This window comes from Solanum dulcamara, chromosome 9, assembly GCF_947179165.1.
Source record: "Solanum dulcamara chromosome 9, daSolDulc1.2, whole genome shotgun sequence".
NCBI classification, from domain to species: Eukaryota; Viridiplantae; Streptophyta; class Magnoliopsida; order Solanales; family Solanaceae; genus Solanum; species Solanum dulcamara.
In genome coordinates, this window is record NC_077245.1 from 1576607 (window position 1) to 1597325 (window position 20719).

At 34.3% G+C, this 20719-nt stretch overlaps 1 protein-coding gene across 2 annotated transcripts; it reads right to left on the reverse strand.

Annotated features, from left to right (window-relative positions):
* Window positions 1-7392: 7392 nt before the first annotated feature.
* LOC129902144 (5'-3' exoribonuclease 3) lies at window positions 7393-20719 on the reverse strand. Of its 2 annotated transcripts, XM_055977205.1 has the most exons (23): window positions 20378-20719; window positions 19064-19166; window positions 18591-18667; window positions 18317-18508; window positions 18068-18187; window positions 17884-17946; window positions 17447-17596; window positions 17175-17339; window positions 16087-16164; window positions 15753-15839; window positions 14794-15135; window positions 14477-14572; window positions 12648-12743; window positions 12114-12184; window positions 11613-11741; window positions 11463-11539; window positions 11246-11286; window positions 11099-11173; window positions 10862-11019; window positions 9996-10100; window positions 9811-9886; window positions 8576-8655; window positions 7393-8471 (listed from the first exon to the last, which is right to left on the reverse strand). In XM_055977205.1, exons 1-23 carry the CDS (start codon window positions 20579-20581, stop codon window positions 7811-7813), a joined length of 3246 nt encoding a protein of 1081 aa, XP_055833180.1. In that variant the 5' UTR covers window positions 20582-20719; the 3' UTR covers window positions 7393-7810. The 2 variants fall into 2 exon arrangements, with proteins under 2 accessions (XP_055833180.1, XP_055833181.1); XM_055977206.1 differs by lacking the exon at window positions 20378-20719 and having other exon boundaries at window positions 19098-19166.

Consider the following 20719-nt stretch of genomic DNA (forward strand, 5'->3'; position numbering starts at 1 on the left):
GAGCAGATTATACCATAGATTTTATGATAGGGCTACTATGTATTTTGGGTAAATTTTATGTTGTTTGGATCATTATTGACAGGTTAATCAAATCCACATTTCATATCCGTCCAAACTATCTACACTTCATTAAAGCTAATGCAAATTATGAGATACTTTGATTAATTGTAGAGATACCTATTTCTATCATTTCAGATCGGTTTACACAATTTCCTACCAAAAGTATTACTCTACTAAGATAATATTTGAGGTATAAAAATAAAATAATTTGTTTTGTCGACAAAAAAAACACACTATATAGTAATGAAAATAAGATAAGTGGGGTGATGAAATTGGGAATGATTGGAGTAGAAGTGGGACAGAGTTAGACTTGGGTTGCACGTGGATCAATCTTTGTCCCAAATAATACTAACTTTTTGCTCTTTGTACTTTTTTTAAAACAATAATTCATTCTGAAAATTAAATGATCATTCACTACTACTATTACTTTTTGGTCGTTTCTTCAAAATATATTCTACTTTCTTTTTATCCATTAATGAGAATGACAATCGTCTTTATTAGGAGCGTTTTGTTGAAATTTTTCTATGTAAATTTTAATTAGTCGAGTTTATGACAACATCAAACACATAACGGATAACAAAAAACTAAACTTATTGAACATAAAATGTGGTTGCACTGACGTACGTAAAATTAACTTTTAAAGTTTTGTAAGGAAATTACTTTAGCAAGTAAAAATATGTCAATTAATATATTGAAATATATGTGACGCCTATGGCGAGAGCCAAGAGGTGTGCTGACGAGGGTGAGTTACAGAGAAAGACTGACAGACTTCTAGGCTAATAAAATTTTGAAGAAGGATATGCACATAATACTTTTGATGAATTTGACATTGGAATAAGAGAGAAAAGTAATTAAAAAGCTTTGTAAAAGATATTTAACACAAGTTCACATGCTAATGTACTTTTGAGATCGATAATGGCATAACTCAAACTACAAAGACGTAAAATATATTGAATTAGACAATACGTATCACGAATTTGATTCGCGACAAAATCGGAAAAAATAGATATGGAAAGAACCTGATCCTCATAATTGAATGTAACATGAGTCTTTGCACTTGCTCAAGTTTATTTAAACAATTATAATAAAATATTTACAATATCGTATGATATAAGTAGTTAAGTAAAATATTCTAGGGAAAGATTCTATTGATCTGTTTTGTTATATATTTGTATAATATTTAATAGCAGTCTAGCACTGCCACTTTTTTGTAATGATGCATATTAAGTTTTTTAATATAAATATCTTTTATTACCAGAAAAAATAATATTTGTATAATATTTCTTACTAAGATTCAATTATCATCAGAGATAAAATGAAGTGTGTTAGTGCTGCCTCCCTACAATTCTACAAACTATATAAAATGACATTCTCATGTACATCACTAAAACAACAAAATTAATTAAGACGCAATCAATCAATCAATCAGAAAAAGAATTAATTTGTTCAACCTATATTTGTTAGTATAACAACTTAAATAATTCACCTTCTCATGCTACATAAGAATGACGATTGTGGTTGCAAGAAAGAGGTGTTATGGACGGAAAATAATCAGGTGTCTTACGGAAGCTAGCAAAATAAATCTCGAAAGATCATGAGTAAGAAGATAAACGATAAATATATCAAAAGAGACACAAAGATTTAACGTGGTTCGGTCAATCGACCTACATCCACAAGAGAAGGTGAGCACTTATTCACTATATAATTATGAGAGTACAAAATATTGAGAGAAATAACCTCACACAATTCACTCGGAATATAAAGAGGTTCACACAAGTGTTACGTTAACACTTGTGTCTCACAAATTCCCCCCCTACACAAAACTTTCAATGCCCTTAGGACTACATTGTGAATGCTACCTTGTTAGAAGGAATGAACATCTATTTATATAGTCATAAACATTTTCCTACAAGAAAAAAGACTAGCCAAATTTAGAGACTTTTTCTTTTCCTTTTAGAAAAAGAAAAACTCAATTATACTAGAAAAGTCAGGATAAAAATCCAACAAGAGGCACGTACGCATCAAGCTATAATATTATTACTTTCATTTATTAAAAATTTTGACGAGGAACTAACCGACTTTTAAGCTGTCAAGCTTTCGAAATAAAAGTATACGTGTTATGGCCAGAAAAGAAAAACGAACAATTTTATAAAACATAATACACTTACTTCACAAGATACACTTTTGTGCTCGATAATGGGATAACTCGAGGAACGAATCTATGAGATATGTTAACCGGACAATGAATTTAATTATTTGTGACAAGTATACCAATCAATCACTGTTTTGAATGACCAACAATATGACTGAAATTAATTAAAGATGATTGATAATTGATAGTCACTTTTTTGGTTTTTTATTAATGTCGTGTTTTGTGTATGTCTATCAAATATCACTCCTTTTGCTTTAAGTAATTTGACTAATTAATATACTTTAATTCTATGTTGATGATGTGGTTAGCAATAGAACACATTACACATCCCTTTAAACACAAAAGTGAAATTAATTCTTTTATTTTTTTATGGATTGGAAGGTAGAAGAAGGAAGAACCTAACCACAAATGGGGAAGCATACATTTGGATTTATTATCTTTAATTAATCAACAAATTAATGATTTTGGAATTTATATGGCTATTTTTTCCTTTCTAACTACTTCGGGAGTCCTCTCTGTATTTATTAGTATTAGTTAGTATCTATATTTATTATATTGTTATCGTTATTATCCTTGCAAAATTATTCTTTGATTTTACTTTTTTATTGTCAAAGTTTATTCGAAATAATCTTTCTACCCTATACAAGTATATATAAGTCTATGTACATCTTTTTCTTCTTAATTTTTATTTGTAAAACTATATATACTGAATATGTTATTGTTATTATGATTCAGGAGTCTAAATCTGGTGATGCATGACACAAATTATGCTATTATTTAAAAGTTTAGCTGGTTAGATAATTCAGACTTGGTCCATTTGTAAAAAGAACAATTGGAAACAGGCTAAGTATTTAGTAAATTTATAAGAAATACAAAGATCGCCGAATAATATGACTAGTAAACCAAGATCCACGTGTATAAGTTCATTATATTCCTTATTAGAAACTGCATTTTTTTATTAAAAATAAAATGCATCTACCAAGCAGCATATATATGAACACCAAATATTATTACTTATTAATAAATATTAAGTAGGACCAGTTACGGCGGATTATTATAAAAGAAAATTAAAAAAATCACAAAGTTGAAACGCCACATTAGGATTAGTGTGGAAGCAAATATCCAAATTTGATTATGTTAACTACTAGTATTTGTTTATTTTTTTAACCCTCAGGAATTAATGATTCGCCGCTATCTTTCGAATGCACGGAATAAATTCGTGTAATAATTTGTAAATTATATCGAATATATAAAATGTGCTAGATAAGTTTGATATGACAAATTCAATTGAGAAAGCATTGACCAAAAAAAATTGCTCTGACTTTGAAATATCTATTACACCAACTCAATAACTCTTATGAGTATTTATATTGTACTATTGTTTTACACATTCCTTTTTATTCGTTAAACTTTTATTTTCAATATGAAAATACATGAAGAGACTCATACATAATAGATTAGGATATATCGCTAGATCTACTTGACACTGGACAAAGGGCTAGTTCAATAAATGTGTAGAATCTATTATGAGATAAAAGATCTTTATTTTATTTTAAAGAGATTCGATTTGAAATTTTTATATGTCCAAGATTTAATATTGAAATAATTTTCAAAAATGATTTGAAATACCTTGCTTTTTTTAGTACATGTTTGAGTACTAAAAAAATTGTAAAACCTTGATTATTTATATGTGTCAATAAATAATTAGAAAAATCTTGATTTTTTTAGGACACGTTCGAGTCAAATAGCAACTATTCGAATTACTTCCTTTTGCACTAATATTTCGGAAACCCCACGACTCAATCATATGAATATATAAAATACAGAGATTCAAAATAGAATTCCATACTCGATTTCATAGAGACATATAGAATTCTGCGAAAAATCGTATTTGATGAAAGTCATATGTACAATTTTTTCATGTCTTTCGAGATCCACCCTGCAATATGGGATAAATAAGCTAAAAATAAATGATAATATTAGGCCTCTTTCCGACTACCGAATCACTCCAGTATTTCAGGTAGTATGAACTATTGAAACCCCCCCACCCCCGCCCTCGGCTCCCCGAGTTATTTACTTTAAGTGGATCGGAAGTGCATTATTGAGGTTTTTAAACTATTATAAAATGTCAATTTGTACATAACTAATACCATAGTCCTTTTTATAAATTCAATTGAATGTCACTTCCTTTTTAAAATAAGAAAATACTCATAGTCTCATAGCCCAGAATAAAACTTGTAGGGGAAATATTTTATTAGATGCATTACGAAATTTAGAAATTAAAATTACTTAGATATAAAATGTCAAAGTTGATAATGCGTCACCAATGACTGCATGGTTAATTATAAAGTATCTCATTAATAAATTATTATTATGTACTTAAAATGAAGATTATATTTTAATACTTCATTTATCTTTAAAGAACTAATAAAGTAATTAATTAAAGATTTGCCTGATGCTGGGTGACATCTAGAAAACCTTGCCTGTCGTGCTTCCTTTTACACTGACTTTTGACTAATGTTCATTAATTTTAAATAATTATGCCGACAATGAGATAGGATTATAGAGTCTAATTAATTATATATGATAATCTATGTTAATAATTGAAAAAAAAAATTCGTAAACAATGGGTTTAGTTTAATTGGATAGCAATTCCGAAATACAAATTTTCGATTTACTAGATACTTGATAGGTTATTTATAAATAATTTTTAATACAAAATATAGTATGAGTTATGGATAACTAGTTTCACTATTTTTGCATATAAAAACATATATACATATACAATTGATAATATAATAATGATGAAAGAATGAGATATATGGATTGCATCTAATATAAAGGGTTCATACGATAGATGGATAAGATCTTGAACCTTTTTATATAACTTGGTATTCCTTCCGTCTTAAAATACATATCATTTTAGGAATTGATCCAAAAAAAAATTATTTCTAACTATTTTTTTGTATTTAAGAATTACTATTTTTAATAGTGCTCAATTTCAAGAAATATCTGATAAATAAGTTAATTACTTACTAAATTTTATCTTCTATTTATCATTTTTCTTAATGAAAATAAAATGAGTTAAAGCGACACTTATTTTGAAACAGAGAAAGTACTATTTTCTGCATATTGTTTTTTTCATTATTGCATAAAGTATATTAAGAAAAGAAAGGAATATTAGTTATCCATGAGAAATTCAGAGGAAGATGACGAAATTTAAAATCAAAGGCAAGTGTCTCCACAGCTGTGGGAAGGTAGACATTCTACCTAATGAGTTATTATGATTTATGACAAATAAAGAATAACATATTGAACCAATTCAATCATTTTTAAATGAAAATAAATTTATGAGAGGTTCATTTATTTCCCTACCTTGGTAGGAGTCAGGTCTGCGTACACTTCACCCTTACAAACCCCACGTTGTGGGATTTCACTGAATTGTTGTTGTTGTTGTTGTTGTTGTGTCAACTATCCATTTTTGCTATCTCCTTTCTTAAAAGAAAAGTGAAATTTAGGATTATTAATTTGAACATTATGAGTTTGAATTTAAACTTCTAACGCATCTTATTTAATTATTTGTTGAGTTTGAAAATTATTATGATTTGAATACACCCATTGATTATTAACTACATCCTCTCAATTGATTGAGCAATGACCAAAAAAATGAAATAAAGTTTGAAACAATATAAGCATGATCTTTGCAGATTCAATTCTATCCTACTCATCACGGCATAGAATGAGAGCTAGTATGAGACCTTTTATTCTGATGTAACAATGGATAACAATAAGTCAATGAAATACGTATATCTCATTTCAATTTTTTATTAGGAAAACAATGTTGTAGTATATACACCAATTGTGAGAGTCTAATATTTTAGTAAGTCAAATTGTTGAGTTTGAACTCCAAAGTAATAAAGGTTAGTAGGCCTACAACACGTTAATGTTTGTTGAAGGATAGATATAGATAAATAAAAGGGTAAAGGGACCCTCCAAATATCCCAACCATCCGACCAATTTAAGCTGTTATTATAATGCACACGCGTGGGTACATAGGTCCACAACACTCTCAAACAAAACAATACTACCACTATAAATAAAATAAAAAATAAAAAATAAAAAGTAAAACATAAAAATTCAAAATAATAGTAGTACATTCTTTCTATGTCCTTAAATTAACCAATGAACCGCATACTTGTTGGCTTTTACTTCTTGTTCTTTTTTACTCCCTTTGATTTCTTCTTCTAACTTAAATTAAAATTCAAGTAAAATTAAATAAAGTGGATCATAACGATACAAGTTTGATCAATATCAGAAATTGTAGACATCTTCATTTTTTTTTCATCTAACTATCTGATTGTTGAATCCTACTAACCCGACTAATCTAGATTCATGCTGTTTGGGACATGTCCATAGATGGCCACATAAGATATGGAAGACCTCATTTGCTAATGGGTATGGCCCATTCTTCGTGTAATAGAAGTATAATCCATTGGACCACATCAGGATATCTAAAGCCCGATAGGTAATTTGTCCCGTTAAATCAATCGGCTAATTTCAAGTTTCAAATGTAAGATTTAGCCGCTAAACCAACGAGGATCAACAAAAACATATTCAGTATAATTTCATACACGAACCTTAGCTCTACGTTTGTGGTATAGAGAGATTGTTTCCAATAGAGTCTCGGCTCAATAACAATACTAGTACTAATAAAGGAACATATAGTTGCTCCAAACTAGGGTCATCCTCTACAACTAGAAAGAGAAAAGATACTCCACTAGCTATTTAATCGTCTACCCTATTCCTTGTCTTCCATACTCTCATATTAGGGTCATATCCACAATGAGCTTAAGATGTATCAAGTCATGTATAATCACCTCTCTAAGTATTCATTCGGTCTTACCTCTACCATTAACCTCTAGCACCTACTCACCAGAACATATGCGCTACTCATCACACGCACAAATCATCTCAGCCTCGCTTCCTACACCTTGTCCACCATAGAACCATAGAAGCTACTCTCAAGTCACCCCATATATTTTCGTTCCCTAATCTTATTTCTCCTAATATATCCACATATCCATCCAAGCATTCTCATGTCTGCTACCTCTATCCTACGAACAAGGATAGAATTAAAAAATGCATGGGCATGATTGTAATTAAGTTAATTCTTGCTACAATTCTACAAATTTACATCGTCACAGTCTACAACAACCAGATGAAATGCACAGGAGAGAATTCATACAGAGTTTTTCTCAATAAACAAAAATGATGTTACAAACAAAGCTCATAGCTTATGAGAAAACTGCATAATTTTATTCGTCCAACATTTGACCTATTCTGGAATATAATGTCATCTTTCAAATAAATGAAGCTCAACTATATCTCAATATTAAAAGGAAGAGAGGAGAATACAGGTAAAACCCTGTGCAATAAACCTATATTGTACAACATTGCCATATGATGAACAAGCACCGTACAGTCGCCTGAACTTACATATTGGCCAGCAATATCTGTTTGTTCTCTACCTGCTCTTTCTTTTCTTTTTCTGTATGAAGTCTGAAACATTACCCATCACTTGCAAAAATGATGGCACCTCTAACGGTGATGGCCTGAAGATGGTGGCTGCCTATCTCTTCCTCTTCCTAAAGCCGAGAAGCGATTATCGGAGGGACGTGGATTGAAATAACCCTGAGCAACATTTTGGTTTACTTGAGGGGTCCATCCACCACCCTGTTGGTTATAGATTCCCGGCTCATAAGGTTCATGATAACTGGGGTAACTACTGTATCCACTTTGCTGGTGAAAATGATCAATTGGTGGTACTGGTGATTGACTAATATGCTGCGGATGATAGGCATGAGAAGGATAACTATATCCAACATTTTGCTGCGTCACAGCGGCATGATGTCCATGTCTATGATAATCACTTCTAGGAGGGACAGGTTGGCTACCCCTCTCATACAGAGGAGGAGGCCAACTATAAGGATCAACAGCAGCTGGGATATAAGCCTGGTGGTAACTCTGATCATACTGATACGGCGCAGCTGTGTCATCTCGAGCAGAATAGCCAAAAGTAGGGCGAACATGTCCCTGACCATTGTATCTTTGAGAGGAAGGAAAAGGACCATAAGGATATGGTACTGGTTGAGCATGTGTGTCATCACCATGACCACTCCTCATCTGCAAACTATTAGAAACCAGCCTGTGTGCTGCCTCTCCAAGGTGACGACCAGAGTTTCCGCCAGGGTGGTGGTTCCTGAAACGAAGTACACAGCTACATGAAATCTAATGGACAACATAGACATACTAACTACATGGCATCATTAGACATCTTCATCCAATCAACTTATCGCAACAAACCTTCCATTTTCCCAAGGTTTCCTCCCAGAATCCTCATGCCACAACACCGGATCAGGTTTTATATCACCGAATGTGACCAACTGCATAGTAACAATGCAGCATTAGTGAGGAAACGAAAAAGAAACTGACAACTTATATGCTTGGGAGACTATTTTTTAAACAATAGCATACTTAAAAGAACGGGTATCTATGTTTGTTTAAACAAGGAGCAACTAACTATGCAGGTTTTTTTGTTATATACAGGTCAAGTATAAATTAAAAACATAAGGTACTTAAAACCCCTCCTCTCTCCCTTTTAAGCAAGCATCAGCCCTCCAGGAACCACATCTCTATAGCCCAGTAGAGGTCTCAGCTTCGAAGTCCTTAATTCTTCCAATTTTTAAATATAGGAATAAGTAATCTCAGAATCAGGTTGAGGTCTGAACTCCAGCAGAGAACATGTCAATTTGTTGATATGCATCTTTAATTTTCGGAAGTTCTGTCAAAACCTTGATCAATGAACCTACAAGACCTTTCACCTTTAACATGCGAAAGTGGAAAGAAGAGGCGAGGATTTGTGGGGCGGGGGGGGGGGGGGATTAAAGGGCTCTTTGAGGCAATGGTTTTGAAGGAACCTCAATAGGAAAAGGAAAGGAGCAATGCTGGGAAGGAGAAATTGTGGAGTACCTACCTCCTAAGATTCAGATTCAAGGGGAGCAAAGGTCAATTCACAGGTAAGCTATTTTGTTTGCTCAAGCTTAATTTAACTGTTAAAAGTTGGGGAAAGGACTCTGGCAAGCTGCTGAGGTTTATTTAATCACTGCAGTATAATGAGTAAATTTTTCATTCTTTTTTAGAAAATAATATGCATCTTTGGCTACCAGCCAATTGTTAAAGTCTGCTTCAACAATTACTTTCATGAACTGCTTCCACCCATAATTTTGTGCGAATTGAGTTTTCAACGATCAAAATAGGTTTTGGTCAAAGCCATTTTCAGGATTAGATATGTATTATAAAGCAAATTGTTTAGGAATTTGGATATTATATAAATATCTCAGAAAAGTGGTTTAACCAACACCTGGTTTGGTTATTGTCTTATTGACATAGTCCAACACGAAGAAAAACAATCTAGGACAGAGGAAGCATTCACAAAGAAAATCTTACGAGATCCTTCTAGTCAAGAACATGGTATGGTCATCCACCTTACCCTCCCCCCAAAATGAAGGGACAAAGCGTGGATCTCTCACATTTATTACCTTCTTCGGGAAAATAACCCCTTTAGGTGGTCGTGTGATGTGCTTATGGGCATCTGGGAGTCTGTATATTGCACATCTGAAAATGCAAGAGCCAGAAAGCTGATCAGAAATTGTAAAAATATTATCATTTCGCCAGTACCATCAATCGGTACACAGATGCTGCAGTCAAAAGCTAGGTTTCTTACATGACTTGATTGTCCATAATATCTTCCAACCCATCAATAGGAGCTCTAAAAATTGGAGGACAAGGATCTCCCATGCAAAGGGATATGTATCCACTCATGCCACCACTGCATGTACCATTAGAAAAAAAATTAGAAGAGTCCTACGGCATTGGTTATTGAGATAGCTAGGTTTTCATCACAATAGACAACTAAAAAACCGAAGAATCATGTAGAAAAAGGAAAAACAAGGGCCAAGCTCAGATAGAGAAAACTAAGGCTAAAATTGGAGGAAAAGGATCTCCCACACAAAGGGATATGTAGCCATTCATCCCACCACTGCATGCACCGCTAGAAAGAAAACAGAATAATCCACCCAAGAGCTTTGACAATTGAGACTCAAGCTAGGTTTTGATCACAATAGACAACAGTGTGAAGATTTTTTGAAACTGGACAATAGTGTGAAGTATGCAGAAAAAAGAAAAAAAAACAAAGAATCATGTAGGAAAAGGAAACCCCAAAACCTAGCTCAGACAGAGAAGACGACTAAGGCTAAAAATTGGAGGACATGAATCTCCTAAGCAAAGGGATATGTAGACATGAATCTCCTAAGCAAAGGGATATGTAGACATTCATCCAACCATTGCATGCACCGTCAGGAAAAAAATAGAAGAGTTCAACCAAGACTTTGATGATTGAGATTCAAACTAGGTTTTATCACAATAGAAAACAGTGACGATACAGATTTAGCATGCCAAAAAAAGACTTAATACAAAAGAATCCTGCAGAAAAAGACAAAACAAGACCCAACTCAGACAGAAGACTAAGACTTCAACACACAACTAAAGGGGTCCAGGCTGGAGTGACATAGGTCATATAGCACAACAAACCTTGCTTTTGGGTCCAAGCGTTCCTTCACTTCAACACGTTCATTATCTGTAAGCTGCTTACAACGATCATCAAGAGAAAAAATGTATGGAGACAGAGGGTGAGATAATGACACAAAAAGCATATCATTCATCACACTATTTCTTCGTGCTTCTTCCTCCTGCAAGAAAATGACTTAATTAGTAAAATGGATACCCTCTAAGATAGTTCAACTCAATTCAGAAGCGACGCCATTATACCGTCAAGGTATGTTCAACTTTTGCAACCTCTGCAAGGAGCCGGGCTTCATCAATGAAAGGTAGTTTGGCAATGCCCTTCACATTAAGAAAGATGTCAGCACAAAGATATGAGAATAGTGTTCTTAAGAAAATTAATTTAACAAGTACCTGCCATGAAAAGCGCTTCCCATTCATGTCCACCTCAAAATCTGTCGACAACATTAAGGCATGAGATATTTTAAGGTCTGAGATATTCATTTAAGAGGGAAAGAACTCTAAGCAAGATACTATACCGCCAGATGACTTACAAGTTATCCTGTATTATCAAGTAATTTAGCAGATTTACAATAAGTTACTTGTCAAAATGAGAAACAACATGTCATACCAGAAGGATAGAAGTCGACAATGGGCGACTTTGGGTCTGTCATCAATAGCCTATACTGTTCAGGAAGAGCATGTGAACTGCATATAAACCTAGTCAGCACCCTCTAGCAAGACATATATAGTATGAAAAACACAAAAGTGAGGTATAAACCTGGCAGCAGGAAAAACTCCCAAGAGCTGATTGAATGGTTTGAATGGAGAACCTAGTTCAAAGGTGATATTCAACTCCCCAAGATCCTTGAGGTCTGAAGCAAAAGGGGCATAATGATATGGATAAAACCTGCAGAGGAAAAACTTGAAGCAATGAAACCGAAAAACACAACCATTGTTTTGCACAGTATGTTTGATCTTATCTCCAGATCATTTTGTGTTTCTAGCACAACGAATGTTCCAGTTTTTTAAGGAAAAGATGAATAAGAAAAAACATTCTCGATGGAAATATGAAGCACAAAAGATAGCATGTTAAATAAAAGATAAAACTATCAATTATTTTTAAAAAAAATGATTTGTGTAAGAGCACAAAATGTGGACAGAACTTGACATATAAAGCAAAGACCTAGCACAGTTACGTTAGTTAGCACATCATTCATGTCATATCATAGATCCACATGCATGCACGAAACAACTCCAGTAGCACAAAGGGAGAACTTACCACTGCCAGGAACAAACACCTTCATAATAATAGTGCATAACCCAGCACAACCCTTCTGTGTATTTCAAGACCTAATAAGATAAAAAAATAAATGATGAGATTTAAATTACCTTCATATGGATGCAGATGCATAAGGAAAACTAAACCTTGCGCAATTGCCTAAGACAGCTAAAATTCATTGAGAAAACAATCCATTTGGATTTTAACCTCAACAGCTGAACTGCTGAAGTTGCAGTTGATTTAGGTCCGGCTATCATTGATGAGTCTAAATGTAACATTGGGGTATCTAGAAAACCTCCCAGGCATTGATCTATTACAGACCTATCCATTCCCTATAAAAGCCACCAGAGCGACCCTCTCACATGGAAAAATAGCTCAAAAGTGTATTCTGACAGCTAAAAGTTGGATGAACCATGCTTAACTCAGATGCGCCAAATTTCATCCAAGATGTGGCTGACTTGTAAAATCCCAACCACCTAAAAGTTTATCCGTCTTTTAATAAAGATGCTACCCAAGTTTAGATAGATAACTTACAATGTCCTTTCGTACTTCTTCCATCTCCTCAGGTGTCTTTGCAGAAAATTTTTCCTCATAATACCTTTCTTTCCATCCTGGCACTCCCAGTTTGATCTGTAAAGACAAATCAAATCGCAATCCAGCATAAATATGTAAACGACAACAACACAAATTGCATCAATTGACTTATACCTACATTTTTTAATAAAATGTTAAGAACTATAAGTTGTTAAAGATGTTAAATAGAAAAAACACAACCAGCCTTAATGGGTTATTGCTTAGCACTGGGATTTTTTTCCTGATAAACTGAATTCAATAGAAGGCATCAAGAAGACGCAGAGAGTACATGATATGGCATTGGGTTTACATTTTAATAAACATTAAAATGCCTCCCGAGCATTCCATGATCACAATCTCAGGTACTTCGGATGGAACACATCTATTTGAATGTACTCTTGATAATCATAACATTCTCAGAGCAGTTCACAACAGTGATTTTAAAATTAACATAAGAGAAGTAGTTACAATCATGTACTCTATGTAAATATGTATAGCTAGACCGCTCCAGTAAATTTTGCATTCACCAACACAGCCACTTTAACCATTCTATACACTAACCAGTGTTGTGAAAGGTGATCGCCTTGTCGCCAATGGCGAGAGGCGAGGCGAGGCGACCCTTCATCGCCTTTTAGCTTTGTGGAGAGGCGATCTTCAAAAGGCGACGCCATGGCGGAAATGGCGAGAAAGACGAGAGGCGAGAAAGGCGTCATCTTTTGTATTTTCTTAAAAAAAGGCGACCAATTTAGGGTTTTAAAAAGTTAAAAGGTAATTTTAGGGTTTTCTTTCCAAATTTGCACACTTGCACTCTTAGACTTACACTGCGACTCCAACCAGTAGACTCGACTAGACTTTTCCGGAGACTCCAAAGTCCAACCAATACGTATTTCTTCTTTTCTTCTTCCTGTGTTTCTTTTTCCTTCTTCTTCTCTAGACTTCAAAGTTACTTCTACCTCTGTTTGTTTGTTTTTTCTCATTGATTTTATTTTTGTTCTGTTTTTTTCTCATTCAAGTTCTAGACTTTTAGCATCTACTATCTATTTTCAACTTTTGAATTGAAAGATTTGCTAATATGTTATTGATATTGAGATTTTGATTATTTATACATGCAATAAAATATTTTAATTTTTTGGTATTAATTGGCGCCGTACTTCAAAAAGGCAAGCGGCGAATTGTGGCGAGGCAGACCCTTGTCGCCTTTCGCCGTCCAAAACACTGACACTAACTGACTCTTAAGGCTTTTTCTGCAAATCAACTAACAGAAAAACTTGAAAGCACATCATCCTGACACATGCATCAGAATCTCAGTTGTATATTATAGTTAACAATTAGACAATCGGTATAGGCTTGACTGAAAATTTCATTAATGGACAGGCAAAACATGACCAGAAAACTTAACTCATGGCTCTCTGCAATTAAACCTGCAATCCCTCATGCTATATTCACTTGATGTAGGTTTACTTGACCAGTTTAGATAAGAACGGAAAAATGAGTAACATAGTTCTCATGAAATCAAAATTATAGATTTTCAGTTACACCTCAAATGTTATAAATTATCAACTCAAAAACTCTGAAAAATCTAATTGGTTGAATACATAAATAGTAAGTAGATTTTTAAAATGACACATGGAGTAACATTTTCCAAGAGCCATAATCTCATAATGTGACCAGATAGTGGTTTTCAGCAAAATTTCTTTTCCTGAACTCTTGGATCACATCAAGCCATTCTGCTACTAGCAACCTGACCTTAAGAGTCATTAAAAGCTTATGGAAATATATTGTTTACGCACCTTGTCTTCCTCAGGGTTCTCTGAATTAAAAACATCATTCTTCTCACGGATTAACTTGTTTAGCTTTGTTTTCAGTTCTTCTTTGTTTTCTAATACCTGATGTCACAAACCAAAAAATTGTGTTAGATGGCATTCAAAAATGTTTAAAGGGAATGAAAGCAATACATGCAGAAAATAAAGAGGGAAGGTAAAATAACACTATCCACTCCTAATAAGAGACATAAACAAAGCTAAGTGCATCAGATACTGCTTAGTCCTATGGAATGGCTGAAGTAAGAGTTACATATAAATGCCTCTACCTAAGGAGGAAAACATACTTCAGTGTCAAGGCTATTCTCAGCTTCAACAATTGCAGCTCCTATTGTGGCCCCAGAACTCAAACGTGAAGCTTTTTTGTTGCGAAAAATAGATCCTGTATCTTCAACAGTACCATAGTGCTCGATCGGAATGTCAAGGACGGAAAGACTTGATGTGCCATGCTGAAGTTGGTCACGTCTTGCAGTTCCCCCTTGTTGATAGGGAGAAGGCGAAGGACCTGAAGCAAGCCGAGAACCACCGAACCGAGCAACTGGAACCAAAGATTCAGGTTCAGTTCGAGGAGCAGAGTCATCTCCTCTTTTTAACTGGGCCTTTTCACGCTTAATTCTCTCAGATTGTCTCTGGGGAAAAAATAAAACATAAAAGTGAAATGTCGGTACCACTTACATGCAATAGAAGGCCCGACCCAAAAGTACCTATTTTAACAAACAAGCAATTAAAAGGACAAAGTCCTAGCTTCAAGAAAGGACACTTTAAAGAGCTTGACAACCAAACAAATATTGAAAGCATCATCTCAAAGAAGATTCTGCATTAGAATAGAATAGAAGGGTTTAATTGCAGAATAACACTTCGAACAATGGTAATTGTGTTGGAAGTAGTAGCAAAAGTCAAATATAAAAAAAACAAATGAAAAAAAAAACATCACTAAATTTACCAAAAAAATTTTATAATTAAATTAGTGACACTAACACTGCTTGCTATTAGGTTTTTTCACACATCAAGAGTCGCCAAGCAATTCCGGTCCTCATCTCATCTTTTTTGCTCTGTTCTCTCTATCAATTTCAACTGATGGATGAAGACAGGACAGAGCAGCAAGAAAAGCTTTACATGTTAAGCTACTACTCAAGTTCACACTCAAAAGACAAAGATCTGCAAGTACACAGAAAGCAATGCCGCAAGGTTCCTTTTTGTTTAGTTCCGAAAGAAAATGTAAGGAATTGGTCAGACAAGAGCAGACCTGATGTAAGCGGGCTCTTTTCTGAAATATCTTATCTTCATATGATCCCACGGCCTGAATGAAATGTTCTACCCTGCTAAGATTTGGCTGGAAAAGCAGTAAAGGAATCAATTCGTAGATATAAGAAAAGTTCCAAGAATTAATTGGTACCTAAGTTGCACAGACTCTTCACTTTCAATGCCGCACCCTTGTCAGATTCTCCAAAATACACTACTTTTGGAAAATCCGACACACACCTGTTGACATTTTTGAAGAGTCCAAGCAAACATAGCTTGGTACATGGGTTAAACTGGAAATATTTAAATCTATCAGCTTATGGAAAACAACCAAATACCTGGCTACCATCAGTTAAATAACCTTCCATGGATCTAAACTCCTTCTTATAGACAGCCAGTAACAAGTTTATTGCACCCTGAACAGGAAAAATATAATCAAAATTACAAAAATGAAGAAAATCATAGTACAACCTAACAGACAATTTAAGGATTCTTGAGACAAAGACCTCACTACTGGATGCCAGTAACAGATTCTCCAAAACAAAATATCAAGAAAATTTATAAGTTCATGTTTTATAGCTGAAGAGGAAACAACAGAAAGGAAAGTGGTTACTCAATCACCAGCCATGGGAGAAAAGACCTTTCCACACTGGCTAGTTAAAACCTCTAGTTCACTCTTTAGTTGTTCTATTTCTTTCTTACCCATCAGATCTTATGTTCTCACTCACTTATACCCCTTTCCACAGGCAAGGGGGTTGTCAAAGCAAACAACGAGCTTTTCTTATCGTAGACGCATGTAGCACCATTTAATACATAAGTGCTCATCAGCTAGCTTTTCATCTAACTGATAAGGTTAACACAGGCTCCTTTCTTACAAATCAGTTACCCACACAAGTGGTGATAAATAACAGTTTATGCCATCTATTCCTAATTCATAAAAAGCATTGAGCAAGACCATGTCAAGTTGTCTCTTTTACAAAGCAAACTTCCCATCATTTTCACAAATTCTCCTTCAAGGCCATTCAACATATCATTATCGCAAAAAGTAAGCTATTAAGACCTGGCAAAAAGTCTCCTGTCACCATGTTACCCCAAAATGTAGTCACTGCCTCTTACTTCTTGAAAGATAACTACTTGAGCTTGCCCTCAAAGTTTAGATTAAAAAACGTATCAAATCATTGGCTCAACAAAAGAGATAGACAACACCACAGGATACAATTCGTTTTTAGTGATAGGTGTACAATATAAAGTGTGACAATTTCTTAAGGTTAAATAAACAATGATCGCATTAAGATGACAAAAGTCAACTGAGCATGACTGGTTGTATTCTACTTCTTTATTTAGCTAGTCAGAAGTACAAGTAGGGGACAAAGCCACAGCTATAAGATATAGAAAACAAGAGAAACCAATTGCAGAAAAAACAGACCTCGCGGATCTCAAGAGTAGGCATATGTGGGAGAAAATCATTTCCAACAAAGAAACAAATAAATATGAAGTCGTCAATGATCCGCTCGAAATCAATCTCAAAAGGAGGATTTGGGATTCTCATATCAAATTCTAAATACTCCCGCAGAGTCCATATGTTGAGGAACTGCAATAGATGCACAAGATTAGAAAAGAAAATTACAGATATTACTTGTCAATAACATATTATACATCTAATCTCTTTCATCAAGAAAATCTTCAACTCAAATGTACCTGAAAAGGTTTTTTTGCCACAATCTCAGCATTGCCTTTCTCATCAAATTCTCCTGCTTTTCGTTTCGCCTTTCCTTCACAATCTGCAGCTAAGTGACCCATTTGACCACAAAGGAAACACTTATCCTGCTGACCTGGCGTAAATACAACCTGACATATAGACGCAGGATTCGTCAAATGAGATGTGAAGTAAAAGATAGACCACAGGACTTTTAAAAAGAGATTGAAAATATGACAAAATGTTATGGTGAAGAAGAACCACAATCAACATCAAGAATTTAAGAAAAATGAGGGAAAAGAAGGAGAATCTTCTCTATCAAAACTCAGAATGGGTTCCTTGTGAACATTAAAAAAACTCCAGTGTTCTATTCAAAATCATTTTTAACTAAAATGTTGATATGTGTAACTACAGAACACAAACAGGTTGAGCGTAAAACCTCTCTGAGTATAGAGAAGTGAACTTCATGAGTAGCCAAAGCCAACATGATTAGATCTGCGTCCTGTCATGTGGAACCAGAAGCAGATATATAAGTTATCTAACATAAAATACAAGAAATCAGAAAGAAGTTTAAAGTTTAAATGAGTACAAATTGCAAGTAATTTTAAAAGATTAAGACATACCAAACCATAGAGACAATGACGTGTATTTGGGTCATAACCAGGAAGATTTCTTTGGAGTCGAAGGTAGGACATAATTTTATGCTCCCCTTCACCAGGAACATTTGCATCAGAAAGTATAACCTTCAAGCAGTAGTTGAAATAATAACCATGGTAATTATTCAACATAGTAAACAGGGCAAAACAAGAAAGAGTATCCAAAGAAAACAAACAATGAAAAATACAAACAGAAAGGATTAATATAAAGGATACCTTGACATTTTTCCATCCTGAATCATGGTTTAGTCTAAGATGAATATAGTACTGAAGTGCGATTGACAATGTGGCCATGAACTGAGTCCCGGGAGTGATGACATTTGAATCAAAAACTTGTGATTCTTGCTTTGGGGGGAGTTTCCTGCCCTCTCTCTCGAATTCCTCCCGCAGCTTTTCCTCCTCAGCTGCCTAAAAGTGTTTCCATGAGATAGAGCCCCAAACACTTTGATGTTGAAAATAAATTCCTACAAAAATTTAAATGAGCACGTACCGCATCTGCTGCATCTTTTGCTGATCTAAAACGTCTAGATCTCTGCTGATTCATTTTTGCCCTTGGTGCAACACCATCTACCACATATATCAGTCAATAATTAGAACTAAAATTTTCAATCAACTTATAACTATGTAAAATATGTAGATTAACCATATAGGAAAATTATTCAATACGAGATCAAAATATTAGAAAAGGAAATGTGTGCACTGGCAAGTATGTATAGACATGTCAAAACAATGAGAAACTATCTTAATCTATAAAGAGGGAATGTGATCTAAGAAGTGGGAATTTGGTACTAAGGATACACGCATTTTAGATCCCTTTTGCAATACCATTTTTGCTTTATTCCCTATTTACAAGCTTTTGAGAAGATGTCTTTTCCGTCATCCAACTTCCTGTTATGTAATTCACTTTTATCCAAAATACAGCATCATACTATCATTAAAAGGCAATACGGCCTTATTACCCACCAATAGCCATATATAGCAGCTTTCGAGGACGCACCATAGAGAAAAGCCTGTCTATGTAATCAAACATGCACTCAAAGACCTCCTCAAATGTCGTAGGAGAGGGCTGCATAAAAAAGTATAGTTTGTTAGAAGACAATGCAGAAGAGATGGCAATAACATACACAACACACAGAGCTAAACCAAAGTCCAAATCCTCCAACAGTATCCAATATGATTCAAAATTGGCCATCAAAAGAGAACTTCCCCCCTCTTTTTATATTTTCCCATTTATTACAGCAGGGAAAGACAGGTGGATATTAGGACAAATTAATTTTGTTCAAATAAGGCATCCCAAAAGGGAACAAAACTAATTGATAATGCAGGCAGTACAGAAATATACAATTATGCATATGGACTGAGTTTAAACAAAATAAAAACTGTCATGTTCAATAATAAAACTTCGATCAATTCTGTACGTCTAAAGCTATAGTGAAATAGATACAATCTTCCCCACTTAGTGGGATTTCACTGGGCATGTTGTTGTTGTTGTTGAAGAAGATACGTTCTCCCTAGAAAATCTCTCACATGCAACATTAAAGCAGTAGAAAACTAAGATAGGTGTTCCCAAATTTATTTTCTATGACACCATTTGTTTCTTCGAACAGAATCTGACCAATTCTACTAGCCTCTGACAGGACAAAAGAAGTCCAAAACGGATGCATCCTTTTGCTACAAGTTTTTTCTATTTACATTCTTGCTACAAAAATAAATATGATCCATGATAAAATGGACAGGAAAATAGCAGCAAGGGAGAAGTCTCCATTTTACATTTTTCCTCAACATATTATCTTCAAGACTGAAAGATATAACCAATACACAAGAATGTCTTAAAGTGAAACAATAATGAAACTTCCCAGACAATCAATCAATCTATGCCTCAATCCAAATTAGCTTGTTCCACTATATAGATCTTGTTTTTCACAGTGCAACGATTTTTACTGTGGCCTCAACCTACTGCAATCATGCAAATTTCCACCACCCACAAGATATATATACATAAGCAGCTTCTTTTAAACGTACATACAATGAGCAGATATTTCCTTGAACCCAGTAACAGGTTTCTTGGCTTATACATAAAAATTAACGCTGAACAAACCCACATTTCTATTCAATTGTACATAAATTCAAAAACAATTCAAAAGATCCTACTCAATTTAGTTGGGATTGGCAAACCATTAACTAGCTCCAGAATTCAGATTTAAAAAAAAAAAAAAAAAAAAGGAGGAATCTTCAACTATAAATACTGAATAAAAAGCAAGAGCAAAAAGTACTTACTCTATCTTCTGGGTGAAAACATGGATGAATGATACCATTCATATCCAGATACAAATTATCATACTCGATGTTGTTGGGATTAGGTTTGCTCGTATCCACCGGAATTCTCACATCTTCGATAACAACGGCCTCTTCTTCTACAACATCCACCACAACCATCGGATACTTCTCAGCTAACCATCGGTAAAATGCCGGAACTCCCATTGTTATGGGATTCCCAAATCACCTTCAATTGGAGCAATTCAATGAATGCAACTAAAATTGAGAAGCATTTTAGAAACTGAAACCAAACCCTAACCCTAAGAGAGACGTTTGGGAATTAGATTACCCTATGCAAGTAAG

What these genes read in the sequence shown, in the direction of transcription:
- LOC129902144 (XM_055977205.1), bottom strand. Translation starts at nt 20,581, where the DNA reads ATGGGAGTTCCGGCATTTTACCGATGGTTAGCTGAGAAGTATCCGATG. An exon ending in AGAATAGCCTTGACACTGAA is followed by an intron (nt 14,573 to 14,793) that starts GTATGTTTTCCT and finishes TTGTGACATCAG; the next exon opens with GTATTAGAAAACAAAGAAGA. An exon ending in CGCTTGGACCCAAAAGCAAG is followed by an intron (nt 10,101 to 10,861) that starts GTTTGTTGTGCT and finishes TGGTACATGCAG; the next exon opens with TGGTGGCATGAGTGGATACA.